Consider the following 25,329-nt stretch of genomic DNA (forward strand, 5'->3'; position numbering starts at 1 on the left):
AAACTCAACTTTTATTTTAAAATCAAGATCAAGACCACAGAGAAAGAAAAAATTACACATGTTTACATTTCCTTAGGATTGATACATTTTGAATATATAACTAAAAATTATAATACAGTGGTGCCTTGGTTATGTCCAATTTGAAATACATCTATCTAACTTGGTATATGTCATGTTTGGATGTGAAAATTTTGATTTGGAATATGGTTCAAGCTTGAAGAGTCATGACTACATACACTACACTTTTTAACTCTTTTGACTACTTGTAGACAATGCTACAACTACCCATAAACATCAGTATGACTGTTGATACCATTCAGTATGCAACTTGCACTATAATTCTAAATTAACAAGTTTTTTTTTTTTTTTTTTTGTGTGTGTGTGTGTGTGTGTGTGTGTGTGTGTATGCGCGCGCATGCGTCTGTAGTGTAAATGTTTTATAAATTCATTGCTAATGAGTTTTAGGAAACTTAATGAGAAACTAAAGCAATGAAGAAAAGTTTTAGGATTTCAAGAGGTGAAAAAAAGAGATTATTGAAAGTATGAAAATGGCATACATATCAGAGACTATTGCATGCCGTATGCCAAGTACTGTGAAAAGCATATGCTATTAAAGCAACTAACATTGCTAAAAGGGTAAAATCCATTACCAAACAAAGATCAAAGACATTAAATCATGTTGAAAAATTGTTTTGGATCTGAATAGCAGGAAAAACATCTATATATTGTATCATGTGCAGTGCTTCATTTATGTACAGAATATATTGCACCCACTGCATTTGTATTTTGACATTAAACAGTGTTACAATAATAACAATAAGAATTTTTCTATAAGAATGAATTCTTAATTATTTTCCCTTTATCTCTTATTGGAAAAGTTTGTTTGGCACACGTCTGAGAACCTGGAAAAAATTTTAATGTTATACCAAGGTAACACTGTATTTTCAATAAAAAATATATCTGTACAAAAATTTATTTATGAATAAACAATGCAATTAATTATAGTACACTTATCAGAGTTGCAAAATATATATATTTACAAATATAAAACAAATATACAAGTCATGTTTTAAGCATTTATGTTTCTAAATCTACCATTACAGGTTGTTCTTCATCTGGCACACCTTCAAAATCCCATTTGTATATTGATGTTATACTTTTCCGAAATCTATTTGCAAACATTTTAAATTCCTCATCAATATCACTGCTTTTGACATTTTCAAAGAAGATTCTTAAAGTATTTACAAGGAAATTATTCTCAGAAGTTATATCAACAAAAAAGTCTGTAGGTATTTCCTTTAACTGATAGTGTAAAATTGTAAGAAAAGTTTTGAGTAATTTTGAATGTTTCTGTAATCCTGAATCAAGGGAACATAAAATGTGTACTAATTTTTTCCAGTGTTCAAAGGCATCATATACATGTGCAATAAGAAAACACACATGAGCCATCTGCAGCTCACCGAGTATGTCATCATCTTTTTCAAAAGACTTTAACAACTGCTCCAAAACATATGTTGAATCCATGCTGTGCATTGTTATTTCTGCTGCAGAAGATCCCTCAGGGTACCTGCAGGAATATTTTTTTAAATACATACAATAAACAGAAGAAATATGAAATCTCATAAAGTGGTAATTTCAAAAAGCTAAAATAACAATATTTTCCCTTTGTAACTGAGAAGTTTTACAAATATACTAGTTCAAAATGAAACATAGTCACTATACTACTTTACAGTAGTTACAAAGTAAAACTTATCATTCAATGACTTAGATATAAAATTTACTCCAACAACTACTTCCATTACTGTACAACAACTTAAGTCTTTAAAGAATGTTAAACTTCTTTAACACATTCACCGCTGGTCATGTGAGGTTTTATTGATAGATATTGCTGTGTCATAGAAATAGATTGTACTCATATGCTGACTTACTTATTATAAGAAATACGATTTAAATTTGAGGTAATAAAAGAATATTATGTGTATCACATTGATTACTGACCTTTTAAGCATAGAATTTTATGACTACATGCCAATGAATGATTATGAACACTAGAGATAAAATTATTTCTGCAATGATGCATTACGCGCTGGCAAGTGATATTAAAAAATTAATCGAAATAACAATATGCATTATTTTTGTATGAAACTATATCACAAACATATATATATATTGCAAATGAATTTATTATAAGATAGTTACAATGACATTATTGCAAACTATATATTGAAGAATATTATTCGTGTATGATCTTTGCATGAAATGAAAACTTTGTTTTCAATCCATTCCACATAGATTCACAACTAGTTTCTAACCTTCACTTCACACCAACGCCAGCATGAATATTCAAAATATAATGCTGATTGAATTTGAAAATAAACAATGAGATGTTGTTTTTCCCATGCCAGTACATGACTGGCACATGAAACATCACTCTACACTAAGTGCCAGAGCATGCTTGGCTCTTCAGCAATAACAGCAATCATGCGCCAGTGCGTGATCGGCAGCGAATGTTTAAAATTATTTTATTCAGTGTTAGCAGGAAAAAAAATTTAAAGGAAAAATTGTTTTAGCTCATCATCGAACTATTCAAAAAAGTAATATTAAAGTATCCACAGAAAGAACATTATTCCTTATACATATACCTGATGAGTTACAGAAACATTGAAATGTCTAATTAAGATAAAGAAATGCCTAAGGTTTTCCTTGGCAAATGTTTTTGAAATTAAATTAGGTAAGTTCATATGAAATAAGACATAAAAAATACTAACTTATTTTGAGGGATATCTGTAAATCGTATCTCAGTTCCTGGAACTTTCTTCATATCTGGTAAATATTTATCTTCCAAAGTCTGAAATCGTCTCTCTGTAGTACTGTCTGGTTCTGTGCTTTCCTGTGAAGGATAACTTAGAGGAACTAACTGAGTGACTGAACTCACTGTACCAGATAATGGCTGCAACTTCTTTACTAATGATTCTGTAAACATAAATTTAAAAATCAAAAATAAATATGTATTAAAATTTCAAACATTATTGCAGCAAAATGTAACAAAAAATTATTTCTTTATTTATTAATTGAAACAAACTAATAAGCTTTATTTCAATACACTGATTGTGATGATACATGAAATCAGCAAAAGAAATCATAAAAAAAAGGATTAAAAAATATATTTTTCATTGTAAATAAGTGAAGGAAATATGACTATTTTAATAAACTATAACTTTACTTTCAATTTCAAAGGTACCAAAATAAATTTTGTTAAACTATGATCCATCAGTTATAATCTGCATATGTCTAGTCTTGTATTCTGATGATTAAACATGATCAACTAGTATCTTGTATTCTGATGATTAAACATGATCAACTAGTATATTACAATTATTATTATATTCCAACACAAAACGTTTCATAAAGAGAAAACAGCTAACACTCTTTTTAAGAGAAAAAATTATTAAAAAATATTAATATACATATTGTGCATGCCAGATACATTTCTTAATCAGTAAGTAACCTATACATATAGGGTCAACGAAAAAGATGGACCTGATTTAAATTTTTTTTTTTTTTTTTTTTTTTTAAGTATTGAAACAGTTTAAGAATTTTCATTCCAAAATAAATTATTTAAGTTTTCTGGACCATATAATTAGAAAATTTTCATAAAGTTTCATTGGTTTGCTTGCAGGATATCACAATATTATTCTGTTTCTATCTACATATACTGGATCATGTCTGGTATCATTGCAACAATGGCAACAACTGATGCATTTTTTGCAACAGATGGTTGGACATCCTTCTGTTATCAGGACTGAATTCAGAAATGCAGGTATGTATGCATGGGTGTATATGTTTGTACATATGAGTATGTGTGTGTGTGCATACACACACATACATGTGTACGTACATATATATGTGCATACATAAACACATACATCCATACATACATTTCTGAATCCGGTGCTGATAACAGAAGAGTACCAATGGTTGTGTCCCAAAAAGTATGTTGAACAGTTAGATAACAGGTACAAGTAGAAATGGGCAGGAGACTAGAAATTCACAGTTGGTCATACAAGTATAGTTTTGCCACACTAACTGTGCAGTTGCACCACAATTTTGAGGAAGGAACACCTTGGGAGATACTCCTAGTCTCCCAACCCTTCTCCCCTACAACCAACTTCTCAAGAGGATTTCTGGTTTGCTGCATATTTAGAGTGCCCCTTGCACATAAAGATGCACCACCATACGGGCAATGCCACACGACACACAACAGCGCCAAGGTCTTAAAGGCAACTACAACCACCAAGGCTTTAAAGGCACCTCCGATAATTTTATTATCTACCAATACTGAGTTGGATGTGAAAACATACTACTCCTCTTCCTCTAGAGGCTTTAGGTAGGTGCCGTTCAGTCAAAAATTTTCAAGTGTTAGCTTGCAAAATCTTTTTATTTAAAAGCTTTGGTCAGTACAGGTTCATGCAGGTGTTGATTTGTCATTGCTGTCATGTACACATGAGCCGTATGAGTGTACCAAATATATGCATTTGTAAGTCCTGATTTGCTAATATAGTGAATGTGAAAAATATTTTTAAAAAGTAAGGTAAGTGATTTAGTGAATTCAGCTTTATACTTGAAAATGCCTCAAATTAGGGATATGTGATTAGTTACGAATTACTGCTTTTTTAGTCTTGACAACTGTTGCCACATGATGACGCCTGGATTTAAAAAGTGTATGGAAGTGCTCCAGAACATACTCTCACAGACGTCTTCTAGAATTTCCCATAAATCAGTTAAGGATGCTTTGTAGTTAGTTAAAGATAATGTGTTTGCATGCCTTTTTCAAGAGTATTCCAATGTGTTCAAAAGAATACAAGTCCAGCTTCCCAGCAGCCATTTTAGCAAGCAGAGTTCAATAGAATGCTCCTCAAAGCAGATGGTAGCCAATTGGCATTTGTAACAGTAGCAGTTATCCTGCTGATGCACTGTATTTCCATACAGATGATAGAAAAGCATGAAAGGATGTAAATGATCCCCCAGTAAATCCAGATACTTATATTTTCGTATAGTGCTTGGTATAAGTACCAAATGTCTGAAACTTTGGCAAGACAAAACGCTCCAGGCCATTAGTGACCTTGTAAAGTTCCAGCCTGTGCATTGGATCCTTGACTTCATGCGGCTGGCCCACATTCTTAGACTACCATCAGCACGATCCAGTTGGAATTGATATTTATCTCTATATGCTACTCACATCCGATATTCAAGTGTACAGACATGGTGATCTGTAGCTCATGCAAGATGGTGAACATGGTGATGGGTAGTATAAATAGGTACTTTCGTGGGTCTCCCTTTTTTGAAGCCCATACTGCAAGGTGAGCATTATTCACTTCGTCCAGCAACTATCCTACTAGGCCTCCTAATTCTGTTAAGTGGTCAACTGAACTAAAGTTTTGGAGTCATTAGTCACATAAGATACAGTTAAGTCTTCAAAGATCATGAATATTCAAGGCTGCTTATCACTTGCAGTTTTGCACCGATTACTCTTTCTTTTTCCCTATTTTTGTACTTTTGCCATATTCTTAAAACCATTGACAGGGTTCATAGCTACATTTTAGTTAAAAAAATAAGCACCTATAAGCACTTTTCAAGCACATTTTAAGGAAAAAATAAGCACCTGTCTAATTACATTATACACAACTGCATAACCTTAAAAGAAAAATTAGACTTGTAATTTAAAATATGAGCAATGCAATATTTATTAAGAGAATGAGCATTACCTCAACAATGGAAAACAATTAACTTTTTTGGTTGATCTTTACAATATGGTAACTGGTAGTTTGGTGACATTTTGGAGGCGATAAAGGTTACTACCTGGGACTTTGGTAATAATGTGAGCAGTACTCAGTTTTGATTACGCATTATTTTGCGTGAGGGAAATGAGAGATCATGGGATATGTCATGTGATATTAATGGACGAATTACGGTTCTTTAAATCAGAAAAGGGGGGAAATCGGGAAAAAATGTGGAAATTTTGTATTTAGCTTTATTCTGTGTTGTGTGAAACAGTGTTGTTTAATTTTTGGATCCCATGGCCCTAACTAAAGTAAATTCGAAATGGGTATTTAGGCATTGTGATAAAGAGAAGTTTGCTTTTTATTTAGCGGAGGAAGTATGGAGGAAAAATTCGCACAAAAAATCTTTCAATAATTTTATTGAATGAATTAGAAAAGTGTATCCGCCACGTAATCAAGATTCTGAAGAAGATTAGGTAAGTTAGTATTTTTAATTATTTGAGGATATTATTTTTATGCATTGTTTGTTCTAAATGTAAGGTGGAAAGGAATTTGGTATTATTGGGAAAATTGTTATTAGCAATGATTTAGTTTAAAGTAATTAGGATTGTAAGGCAATTTTTATTAATTTAATGTATGTGCTCATTTATATTTTAAGTAGTGTTTTTGAATTTAATTATATTTTAATGAAATGATAGTTATTTTGAGAATTTTATGTTTGTAGGAATTTGGTATACTATAAGTTGAAATAAACGTGTATGGAAATAATTTAAATATTTGATACTAAGTATTTGTAATGCTTGCGGTATGAATTCATTGGTGACGTGTATAATGTAATAGATGATTTAGAGGTAAAAGTTTTTGGATATTTTATTTATTTTATATGTGGAAATGTTCATATTTGTAAAGGGTAAATACTTTTTCGCGATCAGGTAATTTCATATATGTTCTTTTTACCGGGTTTAAAGATTGAGAAAATTGTCATGTATTTTCGTGAAATTGTTCTAATTTATGAGAAAAAAGCAGTGTACATGGATATAGTGAAGAGTGTGCGCAATGCCATTTTTGTGCAATTCTGGGATGTTTTTTTAAGTAAAAATAAGTCGGCGTGTACATGGTTTATGTGTATGTGTTATTTTCAAAAACGCGTAAGGAGTATGGTATTGTGCACTTTTTCCCAATTTTGCAGTGAATATTTGTCATGATTAAGCAGTTTTGTTTGATAAAATTTCTAGCATAAGTGTAATTCGGCTAGTAGATTGTTGGAAGAAGTGTTCAGTAGATAAAAAGAAAAGAAACATGTCTTTACTTCGTGAAGACCAAATGGCGGCGGGGAAAAAAAGAGGGTTGCTGTAGGAGAGTTGGTTGCCAAATTTTCGCCAAAAAATCGCCAAGTTACCATAATGTAAAGATAAACCACTTTTTTTTTTTTTTTTAAATTTTAAATGACAGTTCAATTTACAGAATTAGTTTACAATGAGAAAAAAAAAAACTATGCAGAACTAAACTATATTACAAAATTTAATGATGATATTTCAGTTGAAAATATAGAAAATAAATAATAATAAGCCATATTAATTGTATTCATTTGGCACCTAATAATAAATACAATTTGTTTTTCCACTCATATTAATATTTAAATAATTTAACTTAAATCAAAATTCTGAACATTCTTAAAATTTTCATTGCATAACAGTTTTCCCTTAACATATATCTCAAGCAAAGAAATTTAAGTAATAAAGAGGCACATTTCTGAAATCAGAAGACAGGAAATTGCTTCATTCAGTCATCCTTTAACAGTAAAAGCTTAACTAACCTGCATACTCGAAATTCCTGAATATTCCGGATAGTAACTGGAAAAAGAGAAGTGGGGGAGATTGTAGCTGTTCTTTAGATTTAAATTTAGGCTAAATAAATGATTTTGACATTTCGATATGTGCAACATATAAAAACCAACGAAACTGAGAAATATTCTGCTTAGAAAGCACAGTAAAACTCTTTTAAGTGTGCATAAACAAATCTCAGACTGAACATCAAAATTAATTATCAATGCAAAATACCGCAAACGTTATTGCGCAATATGTGCGGCGTAATTCTTCCATATGTGATATTACGCAATCGGAATCAACACCTGCCAGTATTTGGAGAAAAAAGAACTAAATAAAGGAAAAGAAAGAGACTTACTAATCTGGGGTGTTTCTGATTCTAATTTTCAACAGACTGTATTAAATTTCCGGAACAGAATCAATCTTCATTTGGGTTGGGTAGACCGCAAAAACTTTTAGTCCTATTCAATCCAGATTGGACAGTGACAAAAAAAAAGTTCGCTGCTTCAATATTAGAGATTTTGCGGAGAAACTCCCAACCTCCGTACTGTATAATGTATTGGCAAAGAAAATGAAATTATTTTGACTATTCGATTACTTTCCTTTTATTTAAGCCATTTCGAATATTATTCCTTAGAAAGCTAATCTGTGTAAAAACACACCCATTTTTGAAAGTTTATCTATACTTCAGCAGTTACTGCAACTATACTATTATAAATATTTATACATATACATTGCGATCATATATGATCATATATGAATCATGAATATTAACTGACCAAGCGGAACGAGAATGCAAATTATTAAAATCTTGACAGAAATTCAAACGTGTGTAGTATTTGGGTGGGAGGAAAAGAATACCGAATGTACCAGAATTTTCTACGTTTTCACAATTCTTTGACCAATAGAACGATGTGCACCTGTCTGTACTCTCGCGCGCACCATAGGTTACATTAATGCAGAGGAACGGGGAAAAGCAATTTTCGGGAGTATGATTCACCATCTGACGTTGCATATAAGAAAGAAAAGTTGTTTATTTAGTTTCAGCTTTGGTATGGGGAAAAAATGTGCGTTCATTAAAAACAAAGGATTTAAAAAAAAGCACTAAAAGCAAAAAATAAGCACTAAAAACAAAAAAATAAGGGCTTTAAAGAAAAAGTAAGCACCTATAAGGGCCTTTATATTTTATTTTCAAATATAAGGACTTATAAGCACTTGTAAGGTCCGCTACGAACCCTGCATTGAACTAGAAAATGCCAATTTTCAAACTATTTCTGAAACGGAATGACCCAATCGTCAAGCACCTATTATTTGTCCTCAGTCAACAATGTCTAATTCATTAGTTTTACTTATACCTTTAAAAACTGCTCAGAAATGTCTGCTTTTCTAGCTACATATAATCATACAACAATGTATTCACAAGCTCAGTAGAAGCTTTATTATATATACACTTTTATCCCTAATTCAGTGGCACTTCAATGCTTTAAAAAAACTTACACAGTTTTAACTATGCATTCAATTTACCTGATTTCTATAAATATTTAATAAAATTTGGCATTAATAAAAAAGTTTTAAATATTGAATTTTCATTAATAATTTTTATATAAAACATAGATGGCCAGAGAAGAGAAAAATAAATTGTCTCTTTATCAAAACTTGATTAAGCAAAAATGGGAGGAAGACTTTAAGAGAAGAGCAATTTAGTAATTGCCAACTTTTTTGGAAGCTGATGGATTTTCAAGACAAGAATTTTCAAGACTTTTACTTATAACATTGGTTTACCATTTCCATCAACTTCATAGTTGTCATCAGAATTAGAAAGCAAGCCAATGAAGATCTAATAGATTCAGGTTCTGATACCTTTCAGTTAGTACCATCATGTTCGAGACAGCAAGACAAATAATCCAAAGAAGCATATTCGGCCCTCTCTAATCATCCACGTCTTTGGCCGAGTATAGGGGTTATAATTAATGTTTCACTTTGAAATGGTTCCTAAAAGGAAACCTACTGGGCCAAATGTTATAAAACTTGGTGATCGTGTAAAGGAGGTCATGGAAATTGATTTTCCTTGGGAAAAAAGTTAAAAAATTTACCTCCAAGGGATAAATGGCGTTGTGCGCACTATCGTTAAACAAATAAGGGTCAGAATCTAACTTAACCTTTTGTTACCCGAGTTTAACATGTTGTATATCAAACAAACATTGAACATTATAAAACAATGACCTAAACAAAATTACCATTTAAAGGCGATAAAAGTCGAGAGCGCCAGCTGGATATTGAAATTCTTATTAATGAATCTTACAAAGGTAAAGCTAGAAGCTTTCAGTTTCTATGAATTTCAAAACATATAAGAGATATTTCTATAAATTATTACTTTTATAATTTACATTGTAAAAATTTTATTTATTTAATTATTTTATATCTACTATATTACAATTTCTATCAATTTCAAAACATATCTATAAGACATTTCCGTTGTTTTCCATCATGTACATCTAGTTAAAAACACGGGCAAACTAAATATATTGTATTTTAGCTTTTGTTTTTTTAATAATTTGGAATAATGCTTTATAAATTTGCACCGTTTTCTGTTTTGTTATTGCTGTTTCATAGTGCAATAAAAATATTAATAATATTTTTTGTATATGTACCTATTGTTTGCCTCAAATAAAAAAATACATACCGATACTAACAAGTCTACAGAGTTTGTCATAAATTTAACCACTGAGCTGTAGGAGAGTGGGCTGTAAATTTTACTCAATACATATATGGTAAAGGAAAGGTGTCTATCAGTATTCTGCATGACGATGCTAAAGATACTTGGTGTATTCCTAGCTGCACAAACACTATATGCTTATGAATATCTATGCCTTCTCAGAATTTGAATCTGGGTACACTAGTATGACAGTATCACCTAATCACTATAAATGCTGCACAACTAACAATTAGATAACCGAAATATGAACTTATGCATACCACAATATGCCTTGGTTAAAGGCAGTGGCATCATTACCACTGGCCACTTACTGCATATATTATCTTTCCCATCTCGGTAGGCGCCCGTATGCAGTAAAACTTCTTCATTATTTTAGTATTCCAATGAAGAACAACATAGTAATTTAAAAATAAGGTCCATATTTTTTGATGAAATATGCATGACAAACAAAATTAATACATACATAAAATAAGCATGACAAAACTTTTTTTTCTTTTGTAATTGAGATTACAGATATGTCATTATTTTTTCCCTAATAAAATTAATTTCAGTAAGCTCTTGTCGAACATGGGAATTATGTCACTAATACATTATATGTATGGCAAAATTGTGCTCTGCAAAGTTAACTTTTTATGGGAAAAAAAATTTTAGGTATAACTCAAATTTAAACCTAAATAGTTTTGTAATTAAAAGAAAAAAAATTAAATATTAACTGAAAGGAATTTTATTATGGCTTAATACATGCAAGATAAAATTACTTTTTTAAAAAATTAAAACTTTTAACTTTTTAAACAGCTGGCGATTTTCGCTTGGGGCAATGACTGGTGCTATTTTTTAAAAGTTTTATGGTACCCAGCACAGAGATTTTAATGCCTTTCATTAACAGATCCCTGCTTTCTTTATTTGGTTCAATCTCCACCACAAAATAATGCAGTTTCTGGGCCATTTTTAACAATTTAACCTACTGTAAATTAAAAGCACATTATCTTCTTTGTTATCACTGCTTTCATTTTATGCTGGTATTATAAGATCATCCATTTCTTCATTTTGCAATTAATTCTTCTGACTTCTTTAACTTTGCAGGAAAAGGAGAACCTTTTCCCGTATCAGAAAATCCTTCACCGCCAATTACTTTTCAAAAAAAAAAAAAAAAAAATTGCACATTTTTTTTTTTTTTTTTTTGCTTCATTTTTAATAAATGGCTGTCTTTCAAAACTGATAACTGAGTCCTGATGCCAGCAAGCATCCAGTATTGATGAATGACTATTGAACAGCTTATAAATGAAATTCTAGTGTTGAACAAATTAAATGGAAACAGATTAAAGATAATTCATACTTTTGCATACATAAAAGAACACTTTCGTTCACTTTACTGATTTTGTACAAGGGATTATCAAGAAAGAAACATTCAATTACAAACTTTAATATTTTCCCTAATTAAAAACATCATCCATTTATTATCCTAAATTAAAACATCATCAATGTCATTAAGTTATAATTAATATGTCATTGTAAAGGAGAAATGTTAAATTTTTAGTTTGTAGCATTGTCTTTAGCAATAGGTGGCAGCACTGTTGTCATTAGGCTGTTTTTGAAAAAAAAGTAAAACTGGCATCAAAGCAGGAGAAAGCTTTCTGTGTGCTCTCCTATGCAAGAAGTCAGTCAGTAAACACAGTTCAGTGTGAATTTAAGAGAAAGTGCTATACAAATAAAGCTCAGACATCTCAGAGTATCAGAAGTTGGTATCCAATTCCAGGAAACTAGATGCTTGTGTAAAGACAAAAGTCTAGTCTATGTTTCAGCAGAAGATGTTGAAAGAGTACAAGAGACTTTTTATGCAGTCCAAAGAAATTGACAGTTCATGCTGGTCATGAATATAGGATACGTTAGTCTACCGTTTGAATTGTGCTGAAAAAAAAAATTGCATATTGTACAAATTGCAAAGAATGCAAGCACTGAAGTGATGAGTTGCAATGTCTAAACTACTGCCTTTTCATGGATGAAGCTATGCATGACGAACATTTTTGCAATCAACTCATATTCAATAATGAAGGCACCTGAACTCATATTCAATAATGAAGGCAAAGTAAGCCACCATACTGTGCGAATTTGGGGATCAGAAAATTCTTATGCTTACATTGAACATGTAATGGATCCCCAAAAGTAAACATCTTTTGTGCAATATTTTGATCAAAAGTTTATAGACTGCTCTTTTTCGCCAAAAAATCACTGTGGTGTATTACCTGCCTCAATATGTTGGAAATATGGCTTTACCCTCAGTTGAAGGAAGATAAGAAAAATTCTATTCTTCAATAGCATGTTACACCACTCTACTGGCATCTGGAGGTTCATAAATTTTTAAACAGGAAACTACCACACCATTAAACTCGTCACAGTGCAGCCGATGATAGCTACCTTCTTAGGTCACCTGACTTAATTTTCATGTGACTTCTTCCTGTGAGGATATGTCAAAGATCTAATGTTCATAGCACCTTTGTGTACAAGTTTGGCATTTGTGATGCTTTACAAACAGTTAATAGACAAACATTAAAACATGTTTGGCAAGAAATGGCATATCACTTTGATATTATACGAGTGAATAAAGTCATATTTAACACTTGTGAAGGGGAAACATTTTTTCCCCTTCACAATGGCATATTTATAATTTTCTGTTTATAGTTATGGGAAATGTTAAATTTAAGTAATCGGATGATTCCTTCTTGGTAATTCTGAATACTTCTTTAATTTGTCCAAAAAGAATATAAACTAAATATATCTTGAAAGGTTGGTTACAGACCAATGGTTCTGGTTTAGGAAATTAATCGAATAAAGTGTCTTCGGACTACAATGATTTTGAATATATGATTATTTTGTTTCTATTCAAACTTCCTTCCAGCCTGTTATTCTATACTGAAGTTATGTCTAGCCTGGTGGTACAACCAGGATTTCTCTGGATAGCATTCCCATTTAACAAATTTCATTATTTTTTTAGCTGCATTTTAACTCATCCTATCTTGCAAAAGTCATTTTGTTATGGATACTGTTAAACTTTCTAAAAATTTACTTAAATGTTTAAAACCACTCCAACAGAGTAGCAACTCATTGGTCTTTATCCCACCTCTTTTATAAAAACATCCACAAGTGTTATTGAGAACATTTAGCTCTGACTTGATATGGCTTCTGCAGCCAATCACCCTTTTTGTTAAAAAACATATCTCTATTTACTAATGCAATTAACTAGTGTCAGATCTTTCTCAAAACACTCTGAACTAGACAAATCTTGTTTAAAATGTTATTAGTAAAAAAACGTTCAAGTAATATAAACTTAATTGATGCTACAGAAGCATAAAAGAAATCTTTTACTGTAAATCAAAGTTTACAAAGTTACTATCTTACCAGATATGTTGCATGTCAAATAATTCCACTGCTTCAAAGTTTGGTAAGGATATGCACCTAAATATCTATCCAAATCCTGCAGGTTGTCTTTTATTCTTTGTATTTCTTCTTCAGATGCATCCACACAATTCAGATCTGAGAAATATAATATGATATTACTATTTAGATACTATGTTTAAACTGAATTTTTTAACAAAATAAATGAAAATAAAAATTTTTACCAAAAACAATATGAAAGAGAAAATTTACATTTTACTCCTTTTTCATTTAAAAAAAAACTGATCTCTCCTTCCTCCCAAATTCCTAAAACAGAAAGTGTGTTCCATTTTACAGGGACGATTGCAATTGAGCTTCAAAACTCCTCAAAACTACCATGAAGAAAAAAATCTGACATAATTTTAAAAAGTTCACAATATTATAGTGAAATACATATAATGGTTTTTGAACAATTCATGAGCTTTCTGGGAACTGCTATCTTTATATATATGCATTGTAACTGAAAGTCTAGTATATCACACTAGACATTTTGAAGTAGACAATGGTTTTTCACATAACTTCTAAGCATTAGATTACAATTTCAGAGTTTGCATATCAACAAGTATCACAGATAAGAAATTGCTATATACAAGAGAATAGCTCATAGACTGTAAAGAATTTTGGTAATTCGTCCACTTATTCAATAAATTATCCCTAATATCTTTAGCAACAGGGTCTCTAAATAGATTTTCTGACCCAAAAGTTACATGTGTATTTTTGTGCAATGTGAATAAATAATATTTCACAGTCTGAGCAGCATTTGAGCTATCAGTACTCAAGGATGTTCTACATTGTCGTAACACCATTCATATAAATAAACGAACTTCCAGCAACAGGTTGATAACAGCATGTTAAAAGAGATTTACTCAGTTTTGTTTATATTGAGTACTATTTTCAATCTTATTTTAATTAGATTACTTCAGCCAAAACTTCACAATATAATTTTTTTTTTTTTTTAGTTTTGTTTTGTTTTCTGTTTCTCTATAATGAGCATCTATTTCTATAACAGAAAAAATAATTATCTTATGTAAAATATACATTTTATCTGAACAGAGTCAATTTTTTCATATGAGAAGTTTGATCTCTCATTGAACTTTATATAATCTAAAAGTTTAAATTCTTATAATCTTGAATGATATATAGAGTTTTAACAAAAGTTTCCCACCACTGCAAATATTATCTGAGCAAACAGTTCACAGTGCCGCGTTTAATCATACTTTTTGTCATTTGAAAAAAAGATACTTGTTTTAGAACACTGTGTTGTGAAATTGTAAAAAAATATTGTTCTTATTCAGCACAAGGTGTCTGAAATGCTACCATATTAGAACCATCATTTACTTCCAGTTCTGTAGCAAAATGTCATCAAATCATGTATACAGCTTTAGTTACTAATGTTGTATCATATAACACTCTGAAGGTTTGGTACAGAAATTTCAAAAACAAGGACTATGACATTCAAGAAGCAGAGCACTCTGGCCTGTCTAATGACGCTGATGAGAGCTGCCTGCGAGAACTTGTGGAAGAAGATCAGCATGCAACCACTCGAGAGCTTGCTAAGGAGTTAGATGTTAGTGCCATGTTCTTTAGTCATGCTATGCATCATATAAACTTGATGTACAAGTTCAATCGCTGGATGCTGCATGAGCTCACACAAGCAGATAAGGACAGACATGTTCAGGCCTACACTAATGTGCTTAAATATCATCACAAGGACCAAATTCTGGACCAGATCATCACTTCTGATGAAAAGATCATTTATTTCAACAACCCAGGCCAAAAACGGTGTGTTTGTTTGTGCCTGGTTAGCCCGTCAGATTAGACTGTAAAGCATACAGTTACTTCAACAACATAGTTTGAAAAGGGGGTTGGTCGATGCCCGGTAAGACCTTTGGCAGCCTTGCAAAGCTAAATTTGATTAACAAAAAAGGATCATGCTTTGTATATGTTAGAATTGCTGTGGTATTTTCCATAAAGCATACCTGAAAAAAAATTTAAACCCTCAACAGTAAAGTGTACAGCGAGATGCTGTCCATGTTGACGTTGCTATCAAGAAAAAACATCAAACTGAGTTCCGACACGAAAAGGTAACGTTCCATCAAGATAATTTAAGACCACATGTGTCTGCATTCACTGGCTGGGTTCTGTATGGACGTGAATGGGATCTACGCCCACCATATAGCCCCTGCCCATCACTCCTTCGAACTTCAACCTTTTTCACACCTGCTGCTACATCTTGCTGATGCTATTTTCTATTCTGCACAGGACATTCGAAATTATGTTGATCTGTTTTTGGACTCACAGCCACAAGTTTCTAAACTGAAGGCTTTGAAAAATACCAAAACAATGGCAGAAAAATAATAGATTTGGGTGGTGTGATTACTACTCATACTAAAGATACTGATTTCATAGTTTTTTTTTTTTTTTTTTTTTCCTAACTTTATTAAAATAACTTTTTTGTGTGTGTGTGAAAATTTTCATTACAACCAGAAATTTTTTCTAAAACTAAATTTGAGAAAAATAATGAGCCTAAAATTTATATATCTAGAAATTTTGGATTTGGGAAAGTAAAAAATCTGGAATTCTAGCAATATCCGGACTAGAGTCACCCCTGATTTTAGTAACTTTTAGACATAATACATATTTTGTATCAACATAAATATATAGGCAATACATGAGTGACATATTTACTCCAATACAGATACTGTATGCCTACAGTAGAAAACATTACATCTGTGAAAATAAGTCTTTCTGTAGTAAACTACAAATACATACTCATGCTGCTGTATATAATGATAATAGAATATTGACCATCTTTTGGTTAAAAGATGTAGTACATTAATCCAAATGATTACACTTTGTTATCAATCAAAATTTTTCCACCCTATGATGTGCAGCATTTTTAATATTTAAATATAAGAATCAGAATTCATTCTGAACTTTTATTAAAACATGCAGTAATTTATATATATGTATGTATAACCAAATGAAAGCAAAACTGCAATTAGATTTTACCAAAATAATTATACATTTCACGGGGAAAAAAATTCTTTTTAAATGGATCATGTATTATAGCTATTTAAAGTAAATAAAACAGTTTTTATACAATCTCCCATTCACAAAACTTTGCTTTAATCAGAGGACATATTTTGCAAATGGCCAATTACTGCTTTTAAAAATATTACAAAGTACATTTATGCCTTATTAATTTAAAGTAATACAAAAAACATTTTACACAACTTTGAGCAAAATAAATAAATAAAAAGAAAACTTTTAATTCTCAGTACACAATAATCATTCTACATATTTTTCTGTTTAATTCTGCTTTAAACAGATTTTTTATTAAAATTAGCAGAACTAAGATGGTTTACTAAGAAATTGAATAATCCTTAGAATAAAAACGCACACTCTGAGTAAGAATCAAAAGCATTAAAACAAAATAAAGAATTTAGACCAATCATTGACATAGCAACCTAAAGAGTACTAATTAGTGACAGTTTTACACACAATGTGTTTTTTACTATAGATTTTAATGGTCATTTTTCTACTTTTGGCATAAAAATGAAGAGCAATGCTAAGCTTTGATTAGAAAATATGCAGAACATCCAAAATGTTTCTGTTTCAGTTAATGCCTCAAATATGCTAAAAACCCGAAAGATCAAATGCACTATTAAAGCACTTGATTTATCAAGTTTCAGCCACAACTGATCTATACTACTCTAAATTTGCTACCAGTCTCATCTCAATTCTAAAACTTTTCATACCTGTTATTCTAGAATTTCTTTTTAACATATGCAATTAATATTACTGTATTTCTTCGTGTGTTCCCCCCCCTTTTCCAGCTTTTTAACAATAGATTCTAAAAAATTTTAGCCCAAGAAGTCGGCACCCCAGAACCCCTATTAGTCTCAACAACATTTTGTGGCATTTCACTATAAACTTTTTAAATTGTTGCCAACAAATATTATCATCATGTATTATATCTAAAGAAGTTAAATAATGACGAATCTGCACGAATGTATGTATGTTTCTCGCATTGTAAAAACACGATGGTACATAGAGCCATCAAATTTTGAATAATGTAATCTTCCATCCGAACATGGCCACCTGGAAGCTTGAATTTGTTTTATTATCTATTTCATATTCTGTACAGCTTTAATGAATTTTTCATTAACAAACTTAATCATTTCAAAGTGAGCAATGGCAACACTGAACCAAAAAAAAAACATTTTTATCTCCATCCTGTCTTTCAGAAATTCTTAAGATATGCTGTTTTTAAATATTTTGTGCCATTGGTGTTGAATTGAATTTTATGTGGTTTAAGTGTAAAGAATATGATATTTAATAAATAAAGGTAGCACATAACAATTAAAAAAAATGCCATCAGAAATAGCACTTTGTCCATATATAGCACAAGTCTTGCAAGCAGTCTGACTAGCACCTTTTCCTTTTTTTTAAATAAAAGATCATATCATGATGAAAATGATCTTCATGGTTCTTCATTCGTAGCACTATCTGGTGGGAGGGGAATTACACAACAATAAAAAAACTAAACTCAGTGGTGCACAGCCCTAATGGGCCACAACCTGCAGTGCCCTTTTTCTGCTTTCTTGACCTTTGGGCCCCAGAGTGCACATGCCCTGGGCAAGTGGTCAGCTTGTTGCAGGAGCCCCGGTGTTTAGTCCCCAAGCGAACTTAGTACTCATTTTATCAACCCACTTAAGGAATGAAAGGCTGAGTCAACCTAGCCCAGCCTGGGGACTGAACTCCGGACCTGTGGTGCAGCTGCACGACGTGCTAGCCACTTTGCCACCGGGGGGTTCCTACACAACAATACATGCAAGAATTAAGCAACATGAATAGAAAAGGTCATATTTAAATATCTGCTTCAATCAAGATCACTCCTAATCAGTAGTAACAAAATGATTAGAAGTAAATGCTCTTTGCTATTTAAAACTACAGAACTTTCCAGATGACCTAATATTTACAGAGGATTTGAGGAATAAGGTGTAGCAGAAACAACAATAAGAATGGACAAGATTCAAGTTACAAGGAAGTACAAATGAAGACATTTCATTAGATATCGTAATGTTAATATTAATGCAATTTTTTAAGAAATAATATTGTGACAGTTACCTGTATTTATCCATGACTACATTTTATTTGTTATGCTCTTACTATAACTGTGTACTTCAGAAATTAAATTATTCAGTTTATGTTTTCCTCTCGATTTTTAGACGATAAAATTAATACAAAAAAGGGAGAAATATGTGAAGAAAGACAGTATATGTATATTCAAATATATACAGAATTACATTAAAATGAATAAACAAGATAAAAATTCAATAAAATAAAAACAGAAGATAATACACATTAATCATCAATACAGGAACTGCTTAAAAATGTTCTTACTTTCACTACTGTTGTCCCACTTTTTTATAACTATTTCTTGAGGAGAAAAGAAATGAAAAAAGCCAGTACGAGGAGCAGTACAACCTTCTTTGCTCACTGCACTGTAATATATGAAATGCAAACCAGGAGGAATCATTTTTAGGCCTTTGAATTTTTCACCCACTTGATAAACTTTCATATCAATGCCAAATACTGAGCCAACAGGAAGATTCAAAATAAGCAGTACACCACCAGAATGAAATAATTTTCTAGCTCTTTCTGGAGACATTTCTAGATAGTTGTTATCCCCGCAATGCTTCTTACTGGATGATGAGGCCATTTTTAATCCTAAAAATATTTCAAATGATAATCATATTTGCTTTAAAATAACAAGAAACAATTATTATAAAAATATTATAGGGCCTCTAGATTTAGGCCACTATTGTGAACATCAATAAAATAATATTCTTAGTTCTCATAACTGAGAATATATCGTAAAGCCCTATATAAGTACAGCAGAACTCCAGATATCTGTTGCTTCAGTTATCCAAACTGCTTACTCTTTTTCAAACCAATGGAGTAGACAAGTAGAAAATGAGATAAATAACAGGAAAATGGGAAATTTTTATTACATAAGTTAAGCTTTTCAATGATGCCTTCAGTTTAATACAAAAATTAATCATCTATTCAGAACAAATAATAAATTTCTAGGAAATATTTTACATTATAAAAATCATAAAAAAATTATTCTACCACAAACAAGTGATACTTTCCTATTAGCAACATTTCCTGAGAACTCTGGGCTCACATACAAAACAAAATCAGCATTATATTATAAAGCAAAACGAAATGGTTCTAAATAATATTCTCAAATTTTCAGTCAGATTGATAACTGGCCAATTTTTATTCAGTGATGGGCAATTCAAAAACATAAATAAATATATACATTAAAATATATAAGTGCTACATCAATACATTTTGAATAATGATACATACACATTTCAAACACACCATACAAAATTAAAATTTCAATATGTGTTACAGTTATTAAATTTAACTTTATTATGCTTCACATTCAAATATGTATACAGTGCAATAATGCATCACAACAGATACTTAATAATGATTTTTAAAATCTTACAGTTACAGAACATTATAATGAGTGGTAAATAAACTTTGTATACTCTCTTTGTATACCATGGGAAACTATGATTTTTAAAAGAATAGGCAATACAGTCACATGGAAGTAGGCACCTGGACAAAGTCCCATTCTGTGCTTAACCGATTGCCTGATTATCCCGAGCTATCTCGGGTTCGTATATATTGCAGTTAATTATTATTCGAGAAAACTCGTGCGAAGCAGAATTTGTTAGTATGATTTCTTTTATCATGGTTTTACACGATCTGGAGGAAATGAAAGGAAATATTTAGCTTTGATTGGCAGTTTGCCAAATTTTGTTGGTTGCGCGGTTCTTTTGGAGGGGCTGGTCGTGTGTTTCCCTATTGTATAGTATATTTGGGCTTGTGGATTAGTAATGTATAAAGAAAGATGCATGCATTGGAAAAAAATAAAATAATGGCGATGATGGAAGATAGCGAAAGCGATGATTTTTCAGATAGTGATTATGAAAAGGTTGGGGGGAAAAAATTTTTTTAAAAAATCAAATCCAATGAGACAGTGTATTCTGTGCTCCCGTGAAAGAGATTCCAGCGATATTTTATAATACAGTCATAAATTGCATTTCTTAATATAATCAAATGATCTATAAATACAATAAAGCTGCTTAATGAGAAGAGGTTGCGTAAAAATTATTTTGGTCTTAATTAGACATGCCATACCTTTTCCCCCCTTTACACGTACTTTGGCAACACAGCATTAAGGGTCCTCTGAACTTGTAGAGAATTCAGAATCCAGATTCTCGCTAACAGTCAAATTTAATGATTCAAGTTATTCTTCTATAATATAATCTTTTCTCCAATATTCAGTTTCTAAATTCTTCACATGATCACAATACTTCTTCCAACTGTTCACCAAAATACATTCAATAGCCTCAATTGTGAAATGTAATAAATTTGACATGCTTATCTCTGCAGTCATGTTCTGACTTCGAACATAATTTTTACCTCAGCCCATACATACTCTATGGCGTTTATATTATAGTAATATGTTGGGAGTCACAGAACTGTATGGTCTTGTTATTCAATTATACAATCAAATTTAAAAGTCTTGACTTTGGGAGCATTTTGTTTCACTTAATCCAGCAGCTCCATTTTCACAAATTCGGACAAAAAGAAATATTTTTTGTCAACCACTGTATTATAGCTTCCTTTTTCGGGGAGGCATTGAGGGCTTTATTGAACTGCACCAAATGATAAGGTGTATTATTAATAATTATAACAGAATTTGGCTGTAGGTTTGAAATTAACTTTTCGATTGCCCATTTTTCAAACACTGAAGAATTCATTTGTCCGTGATAATGGCCAGTTGTAGAGCTTACTTTATAAACTAAGCTAGTATTGGGAATGAAACCCATCTCACCACCAGCATATAAAATTATTATGATGCGAGAGGTATTCTCTGTTTCTAAAATCTCACTGATTTTGATTGCCAGCATAATTGCTGTCCACCCATGTTTCATCTATGCAAATTATGAGATGGGATTCTTCTCTGTAATGTTTAATATTCCTCAAATACATTGTTCTTGACAAAACAATGCCAGGTCTGTCTAGTAAAACGCTTCTTTTATTCCAAGACTTTTTCCAGATGAAACCAATTTCTCGGAAAATCCTTCTCTTTGCCAAGGAAAACTAACTGTGTCTTTTAATAGAGGAAGCAGTTTGGCTATAGTTGATACTTTCTTTTCCAGACAGGAAGCAGTTTGGCTATAGTTGGTACTTTCTTTCCTTGGCATAAAAGTCTTGAACTGCTCGTCTTAAAATAACCAAATCAAAATTATCTAAGCATGAGCTTACAACATTTTCTATCTTTTTTCTTTTTTTAGGAAAAGAAAATTCAACATTTTCTTTATTTCAGATTCTTTACTTTCTTAATTCTGCTTATGCTGGCAATAGAAACGGCAGTCATCTTAAACTGTGGGTCATAACCCCCCCCCCCAGGAAGCTGTGGGACCTGCAGCAGGGGGTTGCCAAAAATGTTAGCAGTTTTGATATTTCTTTAACTTGTTATAATACTTTTACAATTACCAAATATTTTTACACAATATATCTGAAAAAGATAAAGGTATGACAAAAAAAAAAAAAAAAAACGTTTCAACGCTTTCTTTTTATAATACAGTCAAAAGTTGTTAACTCGGACACCCATAATCCGGAATGATCTATAATCCGGACCTCAAAGCTACAAACTTTCTGCACATGCGTCGCGTTGACACATGCGCAGAGGCGTTTACGCGTGCACGTAAGACCTTTACGGCTGCAAATATGCATGTGCACATGCGCATAATACGTTTACGCATGCACGTTTAATGTATAACAGACGGTATAAGCTAAGCTAAAATTATCTAATTCAGTTAATGTTGCAGATTGCGTTGTTCCTTAATCTTCGAATTGGATCCGCCTTATTATTTTTTGCAGACTGTTAGAGCAATTTTATAAAAGTAAGCTTGAACTTTCGATTATGTCAAATAGAATTTCCGATATATATTTACTAATATGTATAGGATCTACAAAGCAAAAGTATGTTTCGAAATCTGAAATCTGTTTATCAATTTCACACTACTCTGCGGCGGGGGACCCTGCGGTGCACAATGAATTGAAAGTTGATCTGTCAGCACTATCCTTATCTTCAGGGCAGATGTTTTTATTTTATTTGGCTTATAATTCCTTATTAAATGTAGTATTTCATCTCGATGTACTCCGTCTTTGATATGATTTAAATCAAGTTCCTCATCGTTATAATTCGCTTCCGATAGTGAAGAAAGTGACACAGAGTGAACGAAAAAGTTTCAATTGACAAATTAGTCGGTATTCTCGAGACAGCAATTATAGGACTTGAACAGCAGAACTTTGTAACTAAACATGTAATTATGTCTGTTTAATAGAATTAAAGAGAAAGTATTATCACATGAAACGAAGCAACTTAAACAACTTACATTGAAAGAAATGTTTAATAAAGTAAACAAATAAATATTAAGCTTTTTCTTTTTGTAAATTTTGATACCCTTTAGATCATAATTGTTCTTTATTTCATAAATTACGGTTTCATATTTTTAATTTTGTAATTTCTGCATGCCATCTTACCATATTTAAACTGATGATCTATAATCCGGAATCGCCGAAGTCCCGATGAGTCTAGATTAACGACTTTTCACTGTATAAACGATCCACGTGATGCTGTCATTTCATCTGTTATTTATTTAAAATTTTCCCAGTTTTATATCTTAAAATTAGAAATTAAAGTTAATGACCTATAACTGCAATAGTATATTACAGTACAAGTGAAAAGTTGACAGTTTCATTCATGTGTGTCTCGGATTTGCAGAATACTTATGGAGTGCCACAAAATTTTTGTAAATATTATGGGGTCCTGGGTGTTGCGAAAAAATCTCGGTGATAAATATGGGTTGCGAATGAAAAACGATTAAGAAACTCGGGTAGAGTAGACTTTAAGGTAACCCTTGTATTATGGCAAAGTTGTTTGATTTATCGCCAAGTTGTTTCATTCATGGTAGCCTGAGTAGTTGAATGTTATGGAAACCCTATTGTGATGTAATCGGGTGTATGATTCTGGGAAATTTTGAATCATGGGATGTTTTGTAAGCATTTTTGTGGTGTGTCTTAAAACCGTTTAGATGGATTTGTAGGAAGAAAGGTTCAGATGGTCACTATGTGAAGCGTTCAATCAAAAAGAGTACCTGGTTTGAAGAAAGTCATTTTGAGTATGATTGATATTTTGATTTTTACGTAGCTCTGGGTGTATGAAGCGAACTCGAAAATCATAGTAAGTGAATATTTGCTTTTGGTAGTGCTTAAATATAGAACATGTTTTCCCCTTTTTTTATGTTATTTTATTGTTTGGTTTAAAATGTATTTATGTATTTTATTGAGATTATGTATTTTTTGTTTGCCTATATTCTAGAGTTTGGTGCTCCTTTGACTTTTTAAGTGAAAATATATCAATGTGTACATGGACAAAGTAAAGGGAGTGCGCAATGCAATATTGTGCAATTCTGGGATTTTTTTTTTTTTTTAAGTGAAAATAGGTCGACGTATACATGGATAGCGAGTTTGTGCAATCGTTTATCTTGTTATTTTGGCTTTGTGTAGCGGCGAGGCAAAAATCGCCGCTTCGCAAGCCAAAATAACGAATCAAAGAACTACACAAAATCGGTATCCATGTAGAGCCAAAAATCGCCAAGTTTCGCCAATAGGTACCCTAAACTATACTTTTACCGAATACTTTTGATGCTGACTGTGCGTCGTCAAACTCGCAAATCTGACTTTATTCGTAACGCATAAATATAATTTCATGTTACACTTGAAACAAAATATGACTTCACATTATATTTTTTCAAGCACAAAACTCTCGAAGTTACGTAACAACTAATCAGAAATTAGATAAATCCATGGAAGTTTAGACAACACAATATGCACAGAAAATTGTTATCTACACCGTAAACATACATTCACAAAAACATAAGATGAGTCGAAATATAATACCTAAAGATTAAATAAATTATATCGGAAAATTCAAAGTATATAAATGAAGTGTTTTAACTGCACGATACCATTCTAATTTCGAGAGCAACAAGAACATAAACAATACTGCAGCATCATTAAGATCTCTTTGCCCGTTGAGGAAAAAGTGAAATGGCACGCAAAAATATTTTTACAGATATTTGCACACAGATACACACACACAGATCGTATTTTATTCTCGAGTGTCAAGATGTAGAAACATCTTTTTACTCGACTTCTGATAATGATCGGGTGGGGGGAGAAAGATTAGGGTGAAAGGAGTGTGGGAGGCGGCGAAAAAAGGGGGGGTCAAGTTCAGTGTCGTTATATGATGTAGCCGCGGGTGGTAAAACCGCAGAGTCAGTTCAGCGTGAATGAGTCAATTAAGGTTGTGATTCCTGTGTGGGAAGGATGTGACTTGGGTAACGATGTTTTTCTCTGGGATGCGGGGAGTGTCTGAGAGTGCTAATAAGGCTATTTCTGTGGGTTTGTA

The 25,329-nt window shown here is 31.8% G+C and overlaps 1 protein-coding gene across 1 annotated transcript; it reads right to left on the reverse strand.

Moving 5' to 3' along the window:
- Positions 1-390: 390 nt before the first annotated feature.
- LOC118181487 (protein AAR2 homolog) lies at positions 391-24,974 on the reverse strand. Its single transcript, XM_085816171.1, has 5 exons — positions 24,819-24,974; positions 19,164-19,490; positions 13,719-13,853; positions 2,769-2,973; positions 391-1,567 (listed from the first exon to the last, which is right to left on the reverse strand). The coding sequence occupies exons 2-5, from the start codon at positions 19,480-19,482 to the stop codon at positions 1,078-1,080; spliced, it is 1,149 nt and encodes a 382-aa protein (XP_085672297.1). The 5' UTR covers positions 19,483-19,490; positions 24,819-24,974; the 3' UTR covers positions 391-1,077.
- Positions 24,975-25,329: the final 355 nt, after the last annotated feature.

The sequence above is a fragment of the Stegodyphus dumicola genome, chromosome 1 (genome assembly GCF_044657685.1).
Source record: "Stegodyphus dumicola isolate Sdum_Otavi_A_Nest chromosome 1, ASM4465768v1".
In the NCBI taxonomy this organism is placed as follows: domain Eukaryota; kingdom Metazoa; phylum Arthropoda; class Arachnida; order Araneae; family Eresidae; genus Stegodyphus; species Stegodyphus dumicola.